At 35.9% G+C, this 22,826-nt stretch overlaps 1 protein-coding gene and 2 long non-coding RNA genes across 10 annotated transcripts in view; 2 read left to right on the top strand and 1 right to left on the bottom strand.

Moving 5' to 3' along the window:
- Window positions 1–22,826, bottom strand: part of CDK8 (cyclin dependent kinase 8) — a 126,161-nt gene that overhangs the window by 44,278 nt on the left and 59,057 nt on the right. For 7 of the 8 annotated variants that reach the window (XM_045044570.1, XM_045044624.1, XM_045044653.1 and 4 more), the window contains exons 3-4: window positions 15,562–15,672; window positions 10,667–10,807 (exon numbers count right to left, since the gene is read on the bottom strand). In XM_045044570.1, coding sequence (XP_044900505.1) covers window positions 10,667–10,807; window positions 15,562–15,672 — 252 coding nt within the window. Of the gene's footprint in view, window positions 1–10,666; window positions 10,808–15,561; window positions 15,673–22,826 lie in introns of those variants that run through there. The other variant, XM_019821783.2, reaches the window with a different exon arrangement.
- On the top strand, window positions 9,717–13,836 carry LOC123381963. The gene is made up of 2 exons (XR_006589650.1): window positions 9,717–9,971; window positions 10,469–13,836. It is a non-coding gene; the product is annotated as an uncharacterized LOC123381963 (long non-coding RNA).
- LOC109495641 overlaps window positions 14,600–22,826 on the top strand; it is a 62,589-nt gene continuing 54,362 nt past the window's right edge. Inside the window, exon 1 of the long non-coding RNA XR_002740421.2 lies at window positions 14,600–14,853. This is a non-coding gene — a long non-coding RNA (uncharacterized LOC109495641). The remainder of the gene's footprint in view (window positions 14,854–22,826) is intronic.

Below are 22,826 nucleotides of genomic sequence, written 5' to 3'. Positions count from 1 at the left end.
GGAAATGCTGAATGGTGACAGCATGGTTACTGCCGCATGCATTACCAAGAATCACTACACCGGGTAAGGAATGGGAATGGTCACTTCTAAGATGCCTTCCAACTTTATAGTCTATTCTATTAGTTTATGAAATTAGGGAACACAAAAAAATGCTCTTCATTTCAAATGGTATATGGTGTTTACATACCCAGATTTTTAAACTAATGATTAAAAAAATTAGCAGTCTATCTCCCATCATTTACATTTTCGTTAAATAGGCATCTTGAATTGTACTGACCTAAATTACAAGCCTATCTGTAGTTTGAAAAGGCCATGAATTCAGAGAATTGAAACTAATCTTAGAAACTCACACATCTATTGTGGCAAAGGGAGTTAGGGATCCTTAGATTATACACCTACTTAAAAGTATTATATCTATGGCATGATATATATCTGAAGGCAAATTATACATAAATAATAAAAATGGACATAGGTTATTACAACAAAGGGACACTCTGAAAAACAAGTAAAATCCTAACTGTACTAGGGGCAGGAAACTTTAATAAAGAAATATTTCTTCAACAGTTAATTCAATAACTATTACTAATTTCATATCTAATTGTACCTGAGGAAACTTTTAGTTTTACTCAATCAAAAAAAAAAAAATCCTATGTGTTGATTAGAACATTTATAAAAATTTACTCAAAGTCCTGCACTTTTATGTTGAACTGACTTTGAAATATGGCTAGCTGCACGGGGCACCTGGGTGGCGCAGTCGGTTAAGCGTCCTCAACCGTTGAAGCGACTTCAACCAGGTCACGATCTCGCGGTCCGTGAGTTCGAGCCCCGCGTCAGGCTCTGGGCTGATGGCTCAGAGCCTGGAGCCTGTTTCCGATTCTGTGTCTCCCTCTCTCTCTGCCCCTCCCCCGTTCATGCTCTGTCTCTCTCTGTCCCAAAAATAAATAAACGTCGAAAAAAAAAAATTAAAAAAAAAAAACCATGTAAAAAAAAAAAAAGAAATATGGCTAGCTGCATGTGCTTATTTCTGTAGGACGACTTACTTTTACCCTCTTATATAACCATTTCTCATTTGCTTGTATCCAGTAAAGACATACAGTTATCAAACTGAAAAAGACGGAAAGATATATCTGGCCAAGGGAGCCTGTGATCTAAACAGGTTTAGATAACAATTTTAGCTGAGATAAGACAAAACCTTATCTAATATACTCTATCTTTAAAGATTAAATTACTTTGACAAATCTTCATTAGTCTAGAAGACAATATAATACTCTAATACTCTAAAAGGCCTGACTCTACTATTAGAAAGCTAGACTGGAATATTAATTTTTATGTTTTTCAGAATATAATACAAAAAATTCTGAAACTTATTTTTAGAAAAAGCATTTCTTGGTATTTTGACTATAGACAGTATGTATTTCTCTTTTCCTAATGTAAAAGTCTAAAGGCCAAAAGAGAAAAAGGATATATTAACACTATATCCAGTAGTAATAACTTGTATCAGGGACCTGGTAAATTCTTGTCTTAAATATGATTCAAAAGTCCTTTAAACAAAACCTTCCCAAATCTGTCCTGTTTTTGGAAACACACTGCTCTGGATGATAGTCAATTTTGTTTATAAAAAATGGAAGCAGTTGGGGCACCTGTTGGCTCAGTCCATTAAGCATCTGACTCTTGATTTTGGCTCAGGTCATGATCTTGCCATAAGACTGAGCCCTGTGTCAGGCTCTGTGCTGACACCATGGAGCCTGCTTGGGATTCTCTCTCCTTCTCCCTCCCTCTGCCCCGCCCCCGCTTAAGCACACTCTCTTTCTCTCCTTCGAAGTAAACAAAACATTTTTAAAAAATATCCAAGCAGTTATGTAAATGATATAATGATGGTATCCCATCAATTATGTCAAAAGAAGAGAAAAACAGAAAAGATATATCAGACTCAAAACTCTGATAATCCTCTACTTCTACTGAATTTTCAGGATCACTCAAAAATATCGTCTTAAACTCTTAAAAAAAACAAAAACCAAAAACCTTGACGAGATTATTTAGAATAACCCTTCTTGATTGGTGAGAAATTTGACTAAAAATATTCTAGCAGTGTGTTGATAAAGTATCTGAAAAGACTCATTCAGAATGTAAAAGTAGCCTGACAAGCAACATGTAAACCAAATAGCAGCATTTTTATTGCCAACTTGTAACGTGTCTTTATAAAATGTACGACATTTGCAGCTGCCATTTAGTAAAATCAAGCAGGCTACTTTTTCATTATTTACATATGATAGAATGCAGTCCATTGTGTATGCTCAACATTAATATCAAAATTAAGCAAATGTGGCATTTGTCAAGAAATCAAACATTGTTTACAAACAATCAAATATTTTCAAGGAAAACTTCCAATTGGTTATTTAAGTAAACACGCTTTAGAATAAGCACGACATTCACAATAATAATTAAAATCAATGGAAATCTCATTTAAGTTTGCCTCAATCAGCTGTTATCAATAAAGCCCACGCTTTATCCTCAAACCTAAATTTCATGGATACAATCTTAATGCTATACAATCAAACAGATAAGAAAATCAGAGTAAATCACTGGAGCTCCCAGTAAATGAAAGAAATCTCAAGTAACAAGCGTGATTAAACCTGACATTTCCCAGAGCATTTTTCTTCCCAAAATCTGTTTTAAAGAAACATGCTTACACGGTCCCCACACTCATTTTATGGAAGCTAAAGCACAGAGAAGGGGCAAAAAACAGAGCAGAGGCTGCAAATGTAGGCTCCTTTCTTCCAACTGTTCAATTATTTTGTTGCTCTCCTGTTCCAGCATATGAGTAATCTCAGGATCCTTTCTGCTTGTTATTCCCCACCCTCCCCCCCCGAAGAATTTATTGGCCCTTCTTTTTGGGCAGAAAGAAAGTGTATGCACGTTTTTACTTTTTTTCTTTAATAGCATCATCCTTTACCAACATAAAAATACCCTAAACTACACTGAATGTTACGTGTGAACTTCAATAACAGACTAAACAGACATTTTCCTCAGTTTCTAGTCCACATGAAACACTTTTTTTTTCCTGATTTTAATAATATATGTTAACTGCAAGCAATTCAGACAATTTAAAAGATACTAAAGGAAGAAAGGGAAACCTGCCTGAAATTCTCGTGCCCATATATAAACCCTAGTTTGAATTTTTTTTTTCCCTAATGGGCGGCTGCTATTCAAAATAATTTTATCATCACTGTCAAGGAGTGTGCACAAAACATCAAAGTACCTATAATTTGGGAGTATTTTCTAAAGATTTGACTAAGTTTTTTTCTCTTTTCCTAACCATATCAAATACCCACAGCAAGAAAACAATTTAATATTAAATGAACATACATATAAACATATAAAAGTAAAACAAAAATTTCATGAAACAGTAACTGCCCTTAATACGTATGATATACTCTGATACTTTTTCTATTCTATTCCATTAAAAAAATAAAAATAAAAGGGCTAGTTGTGTTGTGTGCTTTCCTGACTCATTTATGGCTTACAACCTGCAATTTAAAAATCACCAACCTAGAAGAAAAATCCCTGAATTTAGTGATCCAGCTTTGTTACGGTTCTCCAAGTAGCCAGAATCACGTCATTTAACTTCTTTGCTTCTCGGTTTTTCCACTTATTAGTGACAGAATTCAGCAGACAATAAAAAATGCACTTCAAAACAAACCATATCACCATGAGCAAATATATAGTGTTCAGTAAGCAAAATTAATAAACCAGGCAATCTTTCACTCAAAGAGAATCAGATCCAGAATACCCCAATAATCCATCATGCTACCATCAATACGTAAGATGCCAAGATAAAGCAGGACCTATGAAATTGAGTTTGAGTCAGTGGCTCACTCAAAAGATTTTGATCTTATTTAATGGTTGCTAGGAAACCAACTCATCCTTCACCGAGGACAGCTGAAGCCCCACCAAGTGATTCCAAGCCACCCAGTATAATTAAAATTAACTGCAGGGCAACAGCACTATCAGATTTTTTCTTTTACTTCAGATGAAAGCTTTGAAATGGCTTGAACCTCTTTTACATATGTATACACTGTGGCCCACTGGGCTATCTCACATCATGTACTTCTCTCACAGTAGCACATCCCCTTTGGGATACTCCTAAAAGAAATCTCTGTAGAGATTTATTTTCTAAGAAATTTACTGTGGCCTAAAAAACTATTTTGAAATGCTTTCGGGCAAGAGCGATTACAGCAGCTTGTTGCGATACTCCAACAAAGCACTCCAAATTTCATATACAGCCTTGTAATTCAGCTTGAATGAAAAAAGAAAAAAAAAAACTATGATGAAAAGTTACAGTCTCTCTCACTTAATATTCTACTCCACTTAGGGCAACAAGGTGAAAATACCCCTATGTGCCTGGTAGTTCCAAGTTAATTACCATTATGCTAAAGCCATTAGGGTAATAATTAAAATGAGATTTTGAATATCAGCTTTTTAAAAAGTGTAACACATTGGGGCGCCTGGGTGGCTCAGTCGGTTGGGCGTCTGACTTCAGCTCAGGTCACGATCTCACAGTCCGTGAGTTCAAGCCCCGCGTTGGGCTCTGGGCTGATGGCTCAGAGCCTGGAGCCTGCTTCCAGTTCTGTGTCTCCCTCTCTCTCTGCCCCTCCCCCGTTCATGCTCTGTCTCTCTCTGTCTCAAAAATAAATAAACGTTAAAAAAAATTAAATTAAAAAAAAATAAAATAAAAAGTGGAACACATTAATGACCATGAGAACTTGATTTATACTCAACAAAAACTAATGGTCAACTGGCCAGTTTTATTAACTAGCACTCTACTTTCCTAAGTTCCCTAGGAAATATGTTGAAAGCCCAAGTCCTTAACATTTAGAGTTGAATTAAGTGTAAACCATTTCTATGGTCTGGCTGATATGGGTGGATGACTATTTTCAACAAAAGCATAAAATTCAGCCAACACTAAGTGTACTACAAAATTAAAAGTGAATAACTATTAGCTAGAAATTAAAGTATTTACATTGTGACCAGTAATGAACTGGTCACTTAAATGTAGTATAAAAGTGAAATGAGAGTTCTAAGTTCAGAACTGCTGGGTGTTCACAAGGTAGGTACTGCTGCCTTATCCACAACTAAAGAATAATTCACACACTTGGGACTTGAAGATGTTTTTGAAAAAAAGTAAGGGATGTAAATGAACTACGATGGAGATGTCCTAACCTTAAGAAAAACACTGGAAAAAATAAATGACATAAAGAGAACACGAATAAATAGGTAAATGGTCAGGAAATAGGTTTCACTGGGTGAAACAAAAATACTGGGTAGAAAAAGAGTGTGATAAAAGAAATCAACAGATCGATATCATTAGCTGAATGGTCTTTGGACTGACTGATAAGAGCAGAATTCTTCTAGGTAGAAAGAGGAAGGCTGCTGAAAAGAATTAAAAATTATGAACAAAGGGTTTGTTTGGTTTTTTTTTTGCCCTCTTTCACTTCAGTAGGCTGTAAAAAGGAGCGTGCACACATCTGTAGACAGGGAGAAACATTAGGTGGTAGCAGAAATAACCTATGGAGAACCATCTTGGAAGCCACCTTGTTTCTGCTACAAATGAGCTAGTTCATTCATTCAACAAACATAAGCAATACTGTATATACCGACTGTATTTTGCTAGGCACTGGGAGGGATACAAACACAGAGGAACCCAGTCTTTGCCCTCAGGAACTTATAATCAAATAGAGAACATACTTCCAAAACTAGTTTAAGTGCCCCTTGGGTAATTCAAAATAGCTGCTATGGGACTTTAGATGTAAACATTCTCACTCCTAGCTAGGGTGATCAGGGAGGGCTTTATTGGTGGGGTAGCAGGAGCAGCGCTTTAAAGGAGGAATAGAATTTTAAACGAGACAGATGACTAGAGATGACGGGAAGAGGGGGTTCAAGTACACAGGGAAATCTCTGAGTTGGCTGGAAACAGGTATATGGAGTGAGATGGAAGGAAAGAAGATTAAAGCCAGCTTTCACTTCAATTCACAAATACTAGCGTGCATACACTTAACAGAGATTTTCAAATTTTAACCCAATCACAGAATGTCTCCTAGTTAAAAAAGAAACCTGACTTAGACATTTATTTCACAACTGCACAAGAAAACCAATCTTAAATTTAGAAAGTTATATAAAAACTAATCTTTTCTACAAAAGAGGACAGACAAGAGAGGGAGTTGGCTGGGTGGCTGGGTGACCTGAAATGGTCACAGCAGAGGCACTAGTAGGGACAACTTCTCATGGCCTTGCCAATGCGCTTTAATTCAGTCAAGAAGGACAACCTTTTAAGAGGAAAGACTTCAGACACCACTGCCAAATCACACTTTTGCTTCTACACAGAAAGTATCAGATAGGATTTGGTGTTTAATGTCTTTTTATTCATGCTCCGAAAAACCACCAAACTCAATCCAACAGGCTAACAGACTTCAAACTTTTCCTTATTCTGACTCACTTAAGTTTATCTTTATTCAAAGCTTTCGTTAAGATTTCACACTTAGTTCCTCCTTATAGCATCGGGCAAAAAAATCTTAATATTCTTTAACCCAGTACTCCTTTTTTATATAAGCAGATAATTGGGGAGTAAAAATTGGAATTAACTGGTCCCATGTTCCTTCAACTCTGTGCCTCTGTTTACTCATTTGTACAGGATGGTTATTTTATGTGTCAAATTGGCTGGGCCATGGTGCTCAGACATTTGGTCAAACCTTTCTCTGGATGTTTCTGTGAAGGTGTTTTTGGATGGGATTAAGATTTAAATTGCTAGACTTTGAGAAAAGCAGCTCACCCTCCATGTCACGGCTGGGCCCTACCCATTCAGTCAGAGGCCAACGCCACGATAGAGCAGAGACTAACCTATCCTGAGTAAGAGAGAATTCCGCCAGCAGACTGCCTTTGGACTTCTCTGCAACTCTTCCCCTCAGTCTCCAGCCTTCTGGCCTACCCTAGAGATTTTGGACTCACCAAGCCTCTACAATTTCCCCGAGGGAACTCCTTAAAATAAATCTCTGCCTCTCCACACATACACATTCTGTTTCTCTGGAGGATCCTAATACAAACGTTAGGGCCAGAACCAGGACTATAGCCTGTTGGTCAGACTATTTTCATTTCCCAAGGAGAGGAGAATAAAAGAAAGGAAAGAGTGTAGTCAAAGGGAAGAACAAAGCTAACACATATATCTTTGTTTTTATTTATCTCTAGTTAAGGCAAATAGATTAAGTGTAAAGCAAACCAACTTATACATACATATTTTAATGTTCTAAAACCAAAAAAGTTTGACTTGGACTCCCAAATTATTGCACAAAAATAAATATCTCATGTGTTTCCTTTCAGGCCCATTCTTCTTCTTTTTCTTTTAAAGTTTATTTATTTATTTTGAGAGAGAGTGTGTGTGTGAACAGTGGAGGCTCAGAGAGAGAGGCTCCCAAGCAGGCTCCGCGTTGTCAGCGCAGAGCCTGATGGGGGCTCGAACTCGCAAACCGTGAGATCATGACCTGAGCCAAAACCCAGTCAGACGCTTAACCGACTGAGCCACCCAGGCGCCACTCAGGCCCATTCTTCATAAAACATCCACACACATATGCAATTATTACCGACTTCAGTCCAACCAGAGTTTCAGAATTATTAAATTTCTATTTCTCACCAAGGACGACAGACCTCAGTAACTGATCTGCTACTATGTGATGATTAATAGTGATGAAATTAATCTGTATTTATTAAATAGGATTATTAACTGTTAAAGCTCAACTGCACATATCAAGCAAAGAACGTCATTATTCTACCATCTCAGATCATTATTTCTATTAATGATGAAGACAATTTTATTAAGCAAACTTTCAATAACATTCTAGGGCATTATTAAAATGATATTTTTAGGGAGTCTGTGCCAATTATCCATCTTAGTCTGATGTTTCTCGTGGCATGTCAGCAATTCGTAACATTAGAAATCTTACATCGTCTGTTTAGGTCAGTATTGCCACATTTCATCTAAACCTGACTGCAAAGAAGCAAGGAATATAATTAGCCATTAATTATATTTGTTCTAACAGGATAAGTATTTCATCTGCAAATAACAATATTTGAGAGAGTTAAAGTCAAGTTATCAGCTTCTGAAGAACATCCTTCAGAGTAAGTACTTTTTTGCTACAAATATGAATATCTAATGTAATTATAGTTGAGCACTACATACCATCAAAACTCCAAAATTTACTTTTTAGTTAGTAGGAAGGTGGACACATTTTAACAAAAACTATGATAGCGAATCTTTCTTACAGAAACTGAGGACTGATTCAAGAAGTAAGCACCTGAACCGGTAAGATCCTGACTGGGGGCAGATGTTACCACTTTAATGACCCAATGGTTCCGTGGGCCCTTGTGTGTCTACAATGCACAAGAGACTTAGGTGTGAACAGTCATACACAAATGATTCAAGAGCTTTCACTCTAAGTGGGGGAGTCAAAGGAGGTAGCAGTACTCAGACAATACATTACAGGTCGGAAAATATTTTGGGTAAATAAACAACTAAACAGACAGCAGTGGCAGATGAGAGGGGTAAGAGGAGTGGGAATGGTTTTCTCAGAGAACGAGAGTATTTTATCACTGACACTGTTCCCAATTGCCAGCATATGGTGACAATCGAAAGTAAACCTCTTTTCATGTTTTTTTGTTTTTTAAATGAATGTTCATTTTTGAGAGAGAGAGAGAGAGAGCGTGAGCAGGGGAGGGGCAGAGAGAAAGGGGGACAGAGGATGCAGAGTGGGCTCTGCGTGGACAGCAGAGAGCCTGATGAAGGGCCTGAAGTCAAGAACCACGAGATCATGACCTGAGTCAAAGCCCAACGCTCAGCCGCCTGAGCCACCCAGGTGTCCCCCTGTTTATCCTCTTATAAAAGTCTGTTTATTATTTTTAAGTCACCTTCAGGCGGTGCATCCCTTTGATGCTGGCATCTAGGGCGCACTGCTCCCACTGGCCCCCACCTCTTGGCACACCACTAAAAAACGGGGAGACCTCCAAAATGAAGCGTCCCACACTATCGCTAGGTCAAAGAGAACTTGTCTATGCCACACCAATAGAAAGAGCTTTCCCAAAGGAGAAACTAAAAAAAATTAAACTGTAATTATTTTCACTACTGTAGTTGGTATTACTGTAAGTGGTTCAAATATATTATATACTAACATAACTGAAATGCTGGTTTGTTTTCAATTTGTATTCATCTAATAAACAGACATATTTTCACGATGAAAAATAACTTACAACAAAAAGAAAATGTAGGGTCATCTCAGCATAATTAGGGAAAAATGCCCTTTTGCCATATTTTCTTCTTTCGGAGATCATAAAAAAGGTCGGTAGCTTAAAAGTATCAATAGCTGACTCCCCTAAAAGTTGAAATTTACTTTCAGCTTCATAAGGAACCAACAGATTTGTCTCACTTCTGTAATTCCACTGTAAATAAAATACCCTAATAATATTAAAAATAAAATTTGCATACGGAAAAAAGTTCCTTCAACCGAATTTCTGATGTTATCGGTCCTAGTCTAAATGCTTTCTAGGTATGTGACCTGGAGATAAAATAAGTAGCCTTAAACATATTGTGAGGAGATTTGTTGAAAATAGATGCAAGCACAAGAAATTATGACACTGCAACATCTGATCTGAAGGCATTAAATACAGAGCAGCTCAGAAAGACTATGTGCAAGGGGCAGATCAGCTCCATCTCAAAGTCTACAGGGCTAAAAGCTAAGTCACTATTGACTATGTCACTAAGTGACTAAGTGACTAGTGACGAAGTCACTATTAGTGACTATGTGACACATGTGATCAGAGACCAAGTCATCACTTCCAGCACTGTGTTTGTAACTGTTTGCAATGAAGGCACTGTCACAAACTTTACTATAGTTACCACCTTTACAAAGAAAAGAACAACAAAGCACAAGGTAATTATGCAATATGGGGAATTTGAGATTTAAATCATTTACATCCAGGAAGATGAATGAACAACGCATCATTTAACGAAAAATTTCATGCTAGATGGATTTTATAAAAAGGCATAAATTATTCTGCCATGTGGAATCTTAAGAATTTAATGTGCATTAACATGGCAAGGCTTCTCAATAATGTACTCAATAATGATTAATAAATGTTACTGGTCAAAAGACTGCTACTAATATAGTGGGGCTTAAAAATAAGCAGATTGATCTCTATCTCTCAAAAAAAAAAAAAAAACATAAAAAAACAACAACCCAGCAGATTGAATTAAGATCTCCTCTGTAACTTAGTTTCAGTAGGCTCCGAAGTTTCATTTCCAAGTTATTCACAAATATATCAATTTCTAGAGTTTGCTTAGCATCTAATAATCAATTAGACTTCATTTATAAAGTTAAAAGTAAACAAAAGCTTAGGAAAACAAATGTGCCCTCTTTCACCTCTTCAGGGAACCCCAGCCAGTATACGTCAGAGAAGCAGGATGCATCATATAAACAGCACGAGGCTAGACTGTAAGGAGACTACAGCACTCTCACCCTTCTACAAGGTTTGCAAGTCTATGCAGCACTGATATGTAGAGACAACTAGAAAATCAACCAACTATAAATGCATCCTTCTGCTTAAACCTAACTACATATCAACTTACCAAATCCCTGTGCAACACCCAGTTAGCATGCAGGTAGTGAATCCCATCTAGGATCTGATACAATAGTGACTTCACCATTCCCCGAGGTAACTGAACTGGCTTCTTGTTTGCTTTAGAAGCTCTGTGAAACTTGATTATATGCTGAAAGAAAGAAAAATATCACCAGAAGCTTAAAAAAGAAAAGAGGGAAAGATCACTTGATGTATAATATTTTCCTAACAGAAAAAGAAACACTCAGGGATTCCCAAAGATATCGAAAATATAATTTCATATTCTGCTGGATAACATAAACTTAAAATTTCCTACTAACTGGAGCTAAAATTTCATTTCCTGAGCAAATGATCGTGTCTCAGAAAACAAATGATTACAACAGAGAAGTTGAGAGCAATGTGATTTTATTTTAAAAGTATAATTAAAAAATACTTTCAGAATATACTTGACCCCTGTTTACCTGGTAGAAATTTTCAAGAACAGAATCTGTTTTATCTGTACTAATTAAATGAAAAGAAAATAAACAGAACAAATTTCAAGAGATACTTATGGGTTGGCTGACATAGCATAAACGTGTTAACCTGTTTATAATACATGGGTTATAAAGGAAGGGAAATTATTTCAATAAAATACACAGAAGCATAAAGAAATCACATGTAAATGACCAGTTCACACTGTAAATATTTAGAAATAGCTAAGATTCAGATGAGAAAAAAATAGCCTTGTACTATTCATTAAAAACTTTCTAGGAACAGTATTAGTGGACATCCGGTAAAACACAACACCATTTTATAAACAGGAAAATTGCTTTATAAACAAATGTACCTCAGTAGAAACAAGATCCCATGTTTCAAAAGCTCTTGACAGGTTTCTTCGTTTTAACTAAAGCACTCTTAAACTGCAAGAACACCTACAAATCAGCTGAAATCAACTTTGCTGTGGTGTAACACTAGGCATATGCCTGGTACCTCATGTGCAGAAGAACAGACTCTTGAGCAGTATTTATGGGTGAATATCAACCATATTCTTGACATTAGTAAACACAACTAAAACAGGACATATTTTATATTACAGGTCAACATTTTCACCTCCTATTTTCTTATGACATAGAAAGTAGAACAAGGATAAGGAATAACTAGTAACTCATGAGTGAAGAAGTTTTACTTTCCAAAGAAAAAAATATATAGCAAAGACTACCTGGTGGGAAAGTAAAAGTGTCAGCCTGCATGTAGTATGATTAATCTATACTTTATTAGCAGCATAACACTATTTTAATTTTCTTCTGTTATCTGCCCAAAGTATTTTAAAACAGTCAAGCAAAATAGAGCTAAAACTCAATAATCTAGAATGTTCTGTCACATAGCCTAAGAAATGGTGTGACAATAAAGTCTGTTCACCTTAAGAGCTAGTGGTTTTCAGAGCTTAATAAAAATAGATTAAAATACATCATTATTTATAAAAATTAAAACTTGACAGAGTGAGAAGAAAAGAAGATGTAGGGGAGGTACAATAAATGATGCCACATGCACTCCTCCAGTTAACATTTTTAAGTAATCTCTATCCCCAACGTGAGGCTCGAGCTTACAACTCCAAGATCAAGAGGTGCACACTACTGGCTAAGCCAGTTAAGCACCCCTTCAGTTAACATTTTCATTAGGGTTTAACAAATTACTTTTTTACCGATATGTCATAACTACAAAAAACTACACTGGGGAAATCGCTTACCTTTGTTTTTATTCCAGGGCTATATAAAAAATATGCGGTGTGCTTAGCATGAAATTTCACCAACACCTAAGTGATTTTTTTAAATGACTCTTTTTACTGCAACTGTTTTTGTTATCCTCTGCTGCCTTACCCCAGCTAATTCAACACTCCAATTAAAATAAGAAAATGAAATGGATAAAGGAGGTTTTAGTAAATGGAATTATTTTATTTTTATTAAAATGAACATTAAAAGTACTTATTTGACTTAAATGAGTATTAATAAGAGGACAATAAGGCCAATGATGCCCATGTATACACATCTGGGAACACTGTATGCAGCATAATCTGCGAAAGTATAATTATTATATCGACACGTAAAATTAAATATCACATACTAGCTAGAAATTATACTGAATACAATACGATCTCCTATGTTCAACTATTACAAATCATGATTTATTACAAATTATGTTTATAAACCAGCCTACACAATTTCTCATAAATTTGGATCATATAATTTGATTTCATGTTAGGCTTGAGAATGAGCGTCCAATTCAATATCGGCCACACTAATTTAATAAATTTTTATTAACAGAATCCCAATTTGATTTGATCAGATTTATTTTAAAAGAACAGAAGTCAACAACAACAAAAATATTTACAACCAGCACTGACTGTGGACAATAGTTTCATAGAAGAGAAAATGTGATGTCTACTTTCAGTTCAAAACAATTCTTTACAGATAACTTACACAAATAATTTGAATCAAATGGCATTTACTCATGGAAAACAGAAATCCACACAGTGAAAAATACTTCTTATAAATGTGAAAGTATATGAAACCCATAGAAGTTTCCATTTCTGAAATCTGTTAGGGTTAAAATTATGTAAATGAGGTTAATTCTGGAAATTAGCAAGAGTTGAAAACTATTTTACTATTTTCAGGAGGTGAACTTCCTTCCAAACTATTTACTGTTTACTTGTGTTAGTTTTACTTCCAAATTTTGTTTTTACATTTACAAAGTGCAGCTGAATGAAAACTGTAAATTATTTTGAAGATACCTGAAACTGAGCCAGAATATTATAATCCCTTGCATACCAGTACAGATGGTCCTGACTTACAGTGGTTCAACTTATGATTTTTTGACGTGGTGATGGAGCAAAAGCGATGAGCATTCAGCAGAAACCACACTGCGAATTCTGAAATGTGATCTTTTCCCAGGCTAGCAGCACGCAGGCCAGTGCTCGCTCAGGATGCCAGGCGGCGGCAGCTGCTGTACCTCAGCGAGGGGCAACGGCCAACGCGCTACAACCATTCCACACTCACACAACCATTCTTGTTTTCAAGTTCAGGACGGTGTTCAATAGATGATGTGAGGTACCGAGCACTTCATTACAAAACAGGCTCTGTGTTAGGAGATTTTGCCCAACTGGAGGGGGATGTTGTTAAGTGTTCTCAGCACAGTTAAGGTAGACTAGGCTACGCTATGATGTTCAGCAATCAGGCTAGGTGTATGAAATGTACTTCTGACTTGATATGTTTCCAATCTGCGATGCATTTATCAGGATCTAACTCCATCGTAGGTCAAGGAAGATCTGTATGTATGTTTGTTTTCTTTTATTTATCTCAAGAGATGCACAGCCAGTATAGAAATATACATATAGGCCAGTATACAAAACACAGTGAAATATTTAAAGATCCTATTAAATTACTTATTAAATATCAGAAAAAATAGAGTTCACAGAAGTGAAGCACTTGTTAATGAATTAACTCAATGTAATACTGGGTTTTCGCTTACTTGTTTTATTTTCTCAACTGTAGTCTGTGTTAACATGTTCTTTACACAAGACTGATCAGCATATAAGTTTTGTGAGTATATTTCAAAATTGTTTTGGCTATCTTGCTACAGATTTTCATTTTATATATCATAAACTCTTATCCCCAAGATTGCACTTCAGAGTTTCAAAAAACATAACCGTTATGATTAATAGAGTAAATCTGATAGTTGCCCAAGACTTTTGTAAATACCGGTTTTAAAAACAATCTACTGAGTAAATGCAAAATACTGAGTTAGCTCTTTGTATTTCAGCTCTTTAGCCAAGATAAATTTAAATTCTGAGCCAAAGCGTAAGAGACTCTTAAAAACTGAGAACAAACTGAGGGTTGATGGGGGGTGGGAGGGAGGGGAGGGTAGGTGATGGGCATTGAAGAGGGCATCTTTTGGGATGAGCACTGGGTGTTGTATGGAAACTAATTTGACAATAAATTTCATATAATAAAAAAATAAATAAAAGTAAAAAAATTTTTTTTAATAAATTCTCAGTTTATAATAATTTTTATCAATGTAACATCATTTTTGTCATTATATGAGCTAACCTAATAAAACTCATCTAAGAGACTGTAATCACTTGACTTTGAGAATCTTCAAGGATTTGACTGGAAGCTGTCTTCCACAAAGAATTCTTCCTAAACGAGACCATGCCCAATTCAAGTAAGTACAATACTGAATTTCTGTTTATGGAAATAAGCAATACATTAGAATATGGTATTAAGTGTGAATAATATCCAGGAAATGATTAATAGTATGTTAGATTTGTACACTACACTTAGCTTATGAAGCTTTCCAAATACAAAATTGCTCTTCCAAAAAATCCTGTAGAAAAGCAGGAAAAGTATCACATTTTACAGATGGGGGGGGGGGGGCTACAACTTCAGAGGCCCCCCCCCCCCACTCGGAGCCATTAAGAGACTTGCCTGATGTTGTATGACAAATAACAGAATGACTAGCTCTCACGTATTTGTCTCCCTACACACGGATACCACTTTCTCATCTTATATTCCTTTACAGAGTAAAAGGAAACATGCTGCTTTTAAATCCTAGAACAAAATGGCTATTACAGTTACCTTAAAAATTTTATCAAAAATCTGTAGCTAAGATACCACACCGAACAGTTGTTTATACTGTTCAGATTCTACTGTTTTCTGTAGCACGTTACAAAGATGAAATTGATAAGACCAAAAAGTAATAATACAAAGCAAAATACCCTAGTCTTGGTAATTCATCAACCATATTCTGTGAGGTCACTTTTACTTTAAAAAATGTAAATCTCACAGTAAGATAAACTCCTAAAATTGTTTTTAGTCACCTTTAATCCCTGACTAAAACCAATGGCTTGATGCCTACCACAATTCACCTTACCCAGAGGTCATGTTCAGCGTAGTCAAACAGAAGCCATACTTTCCTATCAGCATGAGACAGAAACACCTTTTGAAGAGAGATGACATTTGGATGCTTAAGCTCTCGAAGTAACTGCAAAATAAGGAAGATCCATTAAAAATTTTTGCTATGAAAATCATGTTAAATAAACCACACCATTTGTAATTCACAGGCAATAAAAACCCAATGGTAATCAATCCTAAAAATCTCGTAACTACCCACACTATTTTAAAAGTGTCCATACAGATGAGGAAAAACTGTTTGGAAAAGATATAATTGAGTAAATCTGTTTTGTTGTTATTGTTTAGTTGGTTTTCTTATTTCATTTTTATTTTTTGTGATAAAATACATAACATTAAAATTACCATTTTAACAATTTTAAGTGTACAATTCAATAGCATTAAGTCTCCTCAAAATGTTTGCAACCATCACCACTACCCATTTTAGAACTATTTATGATCCTAAACAGAAACTCTGTACCCATTTAACAATAACTCCCCATTTCCCTTCTCTTCTCTCAGCCACTGCTAACCTCTACTCTACATCGTCTCTATGGATTTGCCTACTCTAGGTACCTCTTTTAAAGTATTAGAGTCATACAGTATCTGTCCTTTGGTGTCTGGCTTGTTTCACTTAGCATAATGTTTTGAAGGTTAAGCCACACTGTAGCACTAGCAGCGTCATAATTTCCTTCCTTGCTTAGGGCTGAATACATTCCACGGTATGTATGTACTACCTTTTGTTTAGCCATTCATCTGCTGATGTACTTGAGTTGTTTCCATGTTTTGGCTGCTGTAAACAATGCTGCTGTGAACACTGGTATACAGCTACCTGAGTCTCTGCTTTCTATTCTTTGGAAATATACCCAGGAGTGGAATTGATGGATCGTATGAGACTTCTGTGGTTCACTTTTGGAGGCAACACCAAACCGGTTTTCACAGCAGCTGTACCATTTTATATTCCCATCAGCAACGCATGAGGGTTCCAATTTCTCCACATCTTCATCAACACCTATTTTCCTTTTTCTCCCCGCTCTTTAATAACAGCCACATTGTAACAGATATGAAGTAGTATCTCACTGTGGTTTTGATTTGCCTTTTCCCTAACAATGGGTTAGGCATCTTCTTTAAGGTGCTCATTGGTCATTTGTATACCTCCTTTGAAGAAATGTCTATCCAAAGTCTTTTGCCCAATTTTGAATTGTTTTTTTCTTCTTGTTGTTGTGATCCTTTAGCGTAGATATTAATCCCTTATCAGATAAATGATTTCCAAATGTTTTCTCCCATTTTGCTAGTTGTCTATGTTTTGACATCATAAAACAATTGAACTTAAATGTGTAGTTTGCAATTCTTTAAAAAAAAACTAATCACGACATTAGAAAATACAACATTTATCAATATCAAATAGCAGATGAGAATTAAGATCTGTAATTCTGTGAGATATGGTACCTATTTTCTCAGGCATTTCAAATATATAGTAAAATTGATTAAAATATTTTAGCCTTTAATAAAATAATAAAGAACTTATGCAGACAGAAGCATCTAAGTAGAACACATTTTTATGGGTTTAACCTTTCTCATTTCCTAGAAGGACATTCTTTTATCTAAAATCTTTTATCTCCTTATTTTATTCTCATTTCATAACCAATGTGGCCCTAATAATCCATTAGGATTAAAAGGTTAAAAAAGTATTCCTACCTTGTCAACAACAGTTCCAACAATGACAAGAAAAAATTTCTCATCAAGCCTCATACTACGTATTTATCAGTTACAACTGACTTACACAGTGGCTTCCAAGTGTGTTCCAAATACATGACAGCCATGTGAGAAAGTCAAGGTCTTAGAACTTACGACTTCAGTACCTTTTATAAGAACGCTGCTACCAAAACAAGAATTAATATAAATACAATGTTAACAATATATTAGGGACTCTAAAATGAATTCAGCAAAGGAAAGACTATGAATGGACTGTATGTTAAATCACTTACATTAACGATTATTCTCCGGAAAGTGATAATTATTTTATTCAGAAGCAAGATTAAATTCAAGTTATCTATTTCTGCTTTTAGAATATAATTTCAAAGCTATGAGACTTTAGAGAGTACACACAAATCCTCAGAAACCTAAAGGGGCAGTATTTAAGATTAACCATTTCCTAATTAGTAAACAAGGCAAAGAATCTGATAGGGGAAGTCTAGACTTCGGAGTCACCCAGGATAATCCAGCTGGCTGGAGAGCCAACCCTAGTGCTAAGTTCACCTTAGTTCTGGGTCAAGCGTTTTCTCTATTACCTCACGATTGGAACACACTTCTCAGGCACTATTTCAAATCATTTCTGGAAAGTGGCAGGGTAGAAATTACGACAAACTCCATTAGAAACCTACATACAAAGCTATTCTTAGATAACCCCTCAATTTTACTTCCAAGATGAGGCTTAGCTCCGGCACTGGGGAAGTGGGGGAAACAACCAGCAACATACTTTATTAAGTTCTCTAGAGGCCCAAACATGGTGCTAAATAAGCAGAGGACATGCCTTATCTCGCTTAATCATAAATTACTGTATGAAATATTTATATTACTTCTATTTTATAAATGAGAAAATAGTGGTTTGAGGGTATTAAATAATTTGCTCATGGTCATAGTCCTGGGTAGTGGTTACGATCAGGCTTTAAATGCTTTTAAAACTAATTAATTGACTTTTAAAACACAAAGCCAACACTCTAAGGTCTAATACCAATACCTTCCAAGACCTAACACTCGGGGGGGCTATTTCTCATTATACTTCATAAGCATAGATGTCTAAATATATACTAGGGTGTGAAATGCACAGTGACAGGCACAGTGCCTTGCTCACCATTTCACTGCTAGGTTCTAGCACACTGCCTGGGCACCTGGTGGGCACTCATTAGGTATTTGATGATTAATGAATTTGTGAATTTAAAAATATATACAAATGTACAGGCATCATACAAACACCCTTTGGCTTCTGACCTGTAGACTAAGATCACTGCTTTCATCATAAAACCAGTCGACTTCTTTTAAGAATCTACTTCTTGGGGCGCCTGGGTGGCTCACTCGGTTTAGCATCCGACTCTTGATTACGGCTCGCATCATGATCTCGCGGTTTGTGGGTTAGAGCCCCTCAATGGGCTCCGCACTTGTTCAGAGCCTGCTTGGGATTCTCTCTCTCTTCTCGCTCTCTCTGCCTCTCCCCTAGCTTTCAGAATAAATAAATAAACTTAAAAAAAATCCACTTCTATTTTTAAAACATCTACCTGATGAGTCAGACAACAAATCTTCGAGGGTAATAATTTAAAAATATATTAACAGTCAGTGCTATCATTATCATAGTAAGTAAGTAACAGTAAGTGTTATGGACTGAACTGTGTTCTCCCTCACATTCATACGTTGAAGCCTTAACTGCCAGTACCTCAGAATGTGACTGTGTCTGAACATAAGACCTTTACAGAGGCAATTAAGTTAAAATAAGGTCATTAGGGTGGCCCTAATCCAATCTGAATGGTGACCTTATAAGAAGAGATTAGGTAGGACACACCGAGAGACACCAGGGCAGCTGGTACAGACAGGACCTTCCAAGAGGTCACAAGAGAATAGTCGTCTGCAAAACCGGGAGAAGCCACAGAGGAAACCCAACTCTGCAGACTCTCCAATTTTGGACTTACAAGTTCCACCAGGAGAGAGTCAGTTTCTGTTGCTTAAGCCACCCAGTCCATAGTATTTTGCTATGGCAGCCTTGGTCAACTAACTCAGTAAATAACTACTATTAGTGAGTAAGTAAGACACTCTACACAGGGTGTTTTTTAAAGGGAGATTTATCAGGGGATGGGTCACTGTGGGATTAGAGATGGAACCGAGTCCCAGTGGGGAATTACATCTAAGTAAATATTTCTATTGAAGTACTTCCAAAAAACCAGGGAGCTGTGCTACATTTAGCAGGGCTAACATTAACCAAATACCTCCTACATGCCAGCCACTGTGGGAGATACACTAGGTCCTGGACATAAAATGTGCTAAGACTTGCTGAGGTTCTCCAGTGGGAGACAAATGCAAGTAAACAGACAATCCTAGGCTGCGGCTGCAGTAGTGGTAACCCATTACCGAGAGCAGCTAACATTTACCTGGAGTTTATTGTGTCCAAAGAAGTATGCTAAGCTCCTCACAATAAACTCTATGCGACACTATTACCATTTTACAGATGAGGAAACAAAAACACAATTAACTTGCCTTGGGCCCTACAAGCTAGTAAGTGGTCAAGCCAAGTAAAGCACAGGTTTATTTGGCTAGGGCTTTAAGTGCTACAGGCAGTGCTTGGACATTGGTACTCTGGCACTGGGAACATTCCAGTTTTCAAAGCTGATGAAAAGAACTTCAGCATTTCATCACTCCATACAGAGCCCACAGCATGTAGTTACATATTTCTTAACATTTTCTAAGGTTGGTTTTTTTTTTTTTGCCTTTTTGAAGATTTTAAGTTAAAAAAAAAATTAAAGAAAAGGTTTGAATAAGCTTAAGCAGTGGTATCCATCACAAAAATCACCTAAATTCTTCTAATTCTACTGGGAACAAATTCTTGTAATTTCCTGAATACTAAGATCACTGCTAAAAATATAAACGTCTTAATATGTCATTCATTACAAACTTAATTCATTCTAATTGTGCCATCTAATATCACCCTTAATTTGAACTCTTAAAGTAGAAATAAATAAAAAATTAATAATATTTGAAACTGTATCTTGTTAATAAATACCATGTATAGCTGTGAGAAGATAAGAAAATCTCCAATATTCTCAAAATGACATTGATTTATAATATTAAAATTTTACAACATGGCAAAAATAATAAATTCTGAATTTATGCCATAGGTCTGACGATAGCTATGGGCTGCTTCCATAATTTGGCTATTGTAAATGATACTGGAATAAGCACACGGGTGCATGTATACCTTTGAACAAGTGTTTCTGCATTTTAGGGGTAAATACCCAGTTAGTGTGATTACTGGATCCTAGGGTAGTTCTATTTTTTTTTATTAAAAGAAACAAACTTTTTTTAATGTTTATTTTTGAGAGGGAGGGAGGGGCAGAGAGAGAGGGAGACAGAATCTGAAGCAGCGGCCAGCTGCTGAGCTGTCAGCACAGAGCCTGACATGGGGTTTGAACCCACAAACTGTTAGATCATGATCTGAGCTGAAGTCAGACGCTTAACCGCCTGAGCCACCCAGGGGACCCTAGGGTAGTTCTATTTTTAACTTTCTCAGGAACCTCCATACGGTTCTCCACGGTTGCTACACCAGTTTGCATTCCCACCAATGGTGCAAGAAGATTCCTTTTTTTCCACAGCCTCGCCAACACGTATTGTTTCTTCTGTTTTTGATTTTAGCCATTCCGGCAGGTATAAGGCGATAGCTCATTGTAGTATTGGTTTGCATTTCCCTGATAATGAGTGATGTTGAGCATTTTTTTTGTCTATTGGCCATCTGGATGTCTTCTTTGGAGAAATGCCTATTCATGTCATCTGCCTATTTTTTAACTGGGTTATTTGTTTTGAGTGTTCAGTTTTATCAGTTCTTTATATATTTTAGACACTAACCCTTTAATAGATATGTGATTTGCAAATATCTTTTCCCATTAAGTGGGTTGCTTTCTAGTTTTGTTGACTGTTTCCTTCGCTGTGCAGAACCTTTTTATTTTGATGTAGTCTCAACAGTTTATTTTTGCTTTTGTATCCCTTACCTCAGGAGGCATAACTAGAAAAGTGTTGCTATAGATGATGTGAGAGAATTGACTGCCTGTGCTCTCTTCAAGGATTTTTATGGTTTCATGTCTTACATTTAGGCCTTTAATCCATTTTGAGTTTATTTTTGTGTACTGTTTAAGAAAGTAGTACAGTTTCATTCTTTTGCATATAGCTGTCCAGTTTCCCCAATACCGTGTGTTGAAGAGACTGTCTTTTTTCCCATTATAAATTCATTTCTCCTTTATCAAAGATTAACTGACACACTTGTGGGTTCATTTCTGGGTTTTCTATTCTGTTGCACACATGTTTAAAAAATTAAACAATATATTTCTAAATAATCCATGAATAAAAGAAAAGAATCACAAAGAAAACTGAAAACATTCTGTACTAAATGATAATGAAAATACAATGTAACAGAACTTACGGAATGCAAGTAGAATACAGCTTAAAGGGAAATTTATAGTTTTAATTGCTTATTGAAAAGAACCATTTAAAAATCAATGACCTAAGGTTCCACCTTAAGAAGATAAAAAAGAAATGTAAGCCAAAAGTAGAAGGAAAAAAAATAATAAAGAGTAGAGATCGATAATATAGAGAGAAAATGCAAATTACCAACCTCCAATGAAACAGGACATCACTACAGAAGCTACAGATATGAAAAGATACGGGAATAATATGAACAACTTGCTGCTGATAAATCAACAACTTGCATGAAATAGACAAACTACATAAAAAATACAAAATATCAAATACTAGATGCTATTAAGGATATAATATTAGTTTGTGAATTCTATCAAATATTTATAGAAGAAAAACTACCAATCTTACAGAAACTCAGAATACAGGGGATGAAGAAATGCTGCATAACGTGTTTCACGAGGGCAGCATAATCTTGATACCAAAGACAAAGACATTACAGAAAAGATAATTATAGAACAACATCCTTCAAACTCATACAGTTAAAACTCCTTAACAACACACTAGTAAATCAAATCTAGCAATAAACAACCAAGCAGGGATTATTTCAAGAATGCAAAATTGGACAAACATTAAAAATCAATGTGGTCTACCAATGAAACAATAAAAGAGAACTATAGGGTCATTTCAGTACACATAGGAAAAAAGCATCTGATAAAATTCAATACCACTTATGAAAAAACTAGAAAGAGCTTCCTAAGTCTGACTGACAGCATCTATAAAAACCTACAGCTGGCATTTTATCTAATAGTGAAACACTGAAAACACTTTCCCCAAGACTGGGAACAAGTCAAAGATGTCCGTCCTCATTACTCTTCAACATTATATGGAAGCCAAGTCAGTGCAATAAGAAAAAAAATACAAAGATGAAAAGAGGTAAAACTATTCCAAATCATAGATGACATAATCATTTCTCTGCATATATCACCAAAACCTACCAGTGAATTTAGATATAAAATGGATATGAAAATAACAATATTAAAAAAAATTCAAAGTATAGAAGCAAACAAATGGGAA

Source organism: Felis catus, chromosome A1, assembly GCF_018350175.1.
Source record: "Felis catus isolate Fca126 chromosome A1, F.catus_Fca126_mat1.0, whole genome shotgun sequence".
Taxonomy (NCBI): Eukaryota; Metazoa; Chordata; class Mammalia; order Carnivora; family Felidae; genus Felis; species Felis catus.
Note: the sequence above shows the minus strand (reverse complement) of the source record. Positions and strands in the feature narration are given on the sequence as shown.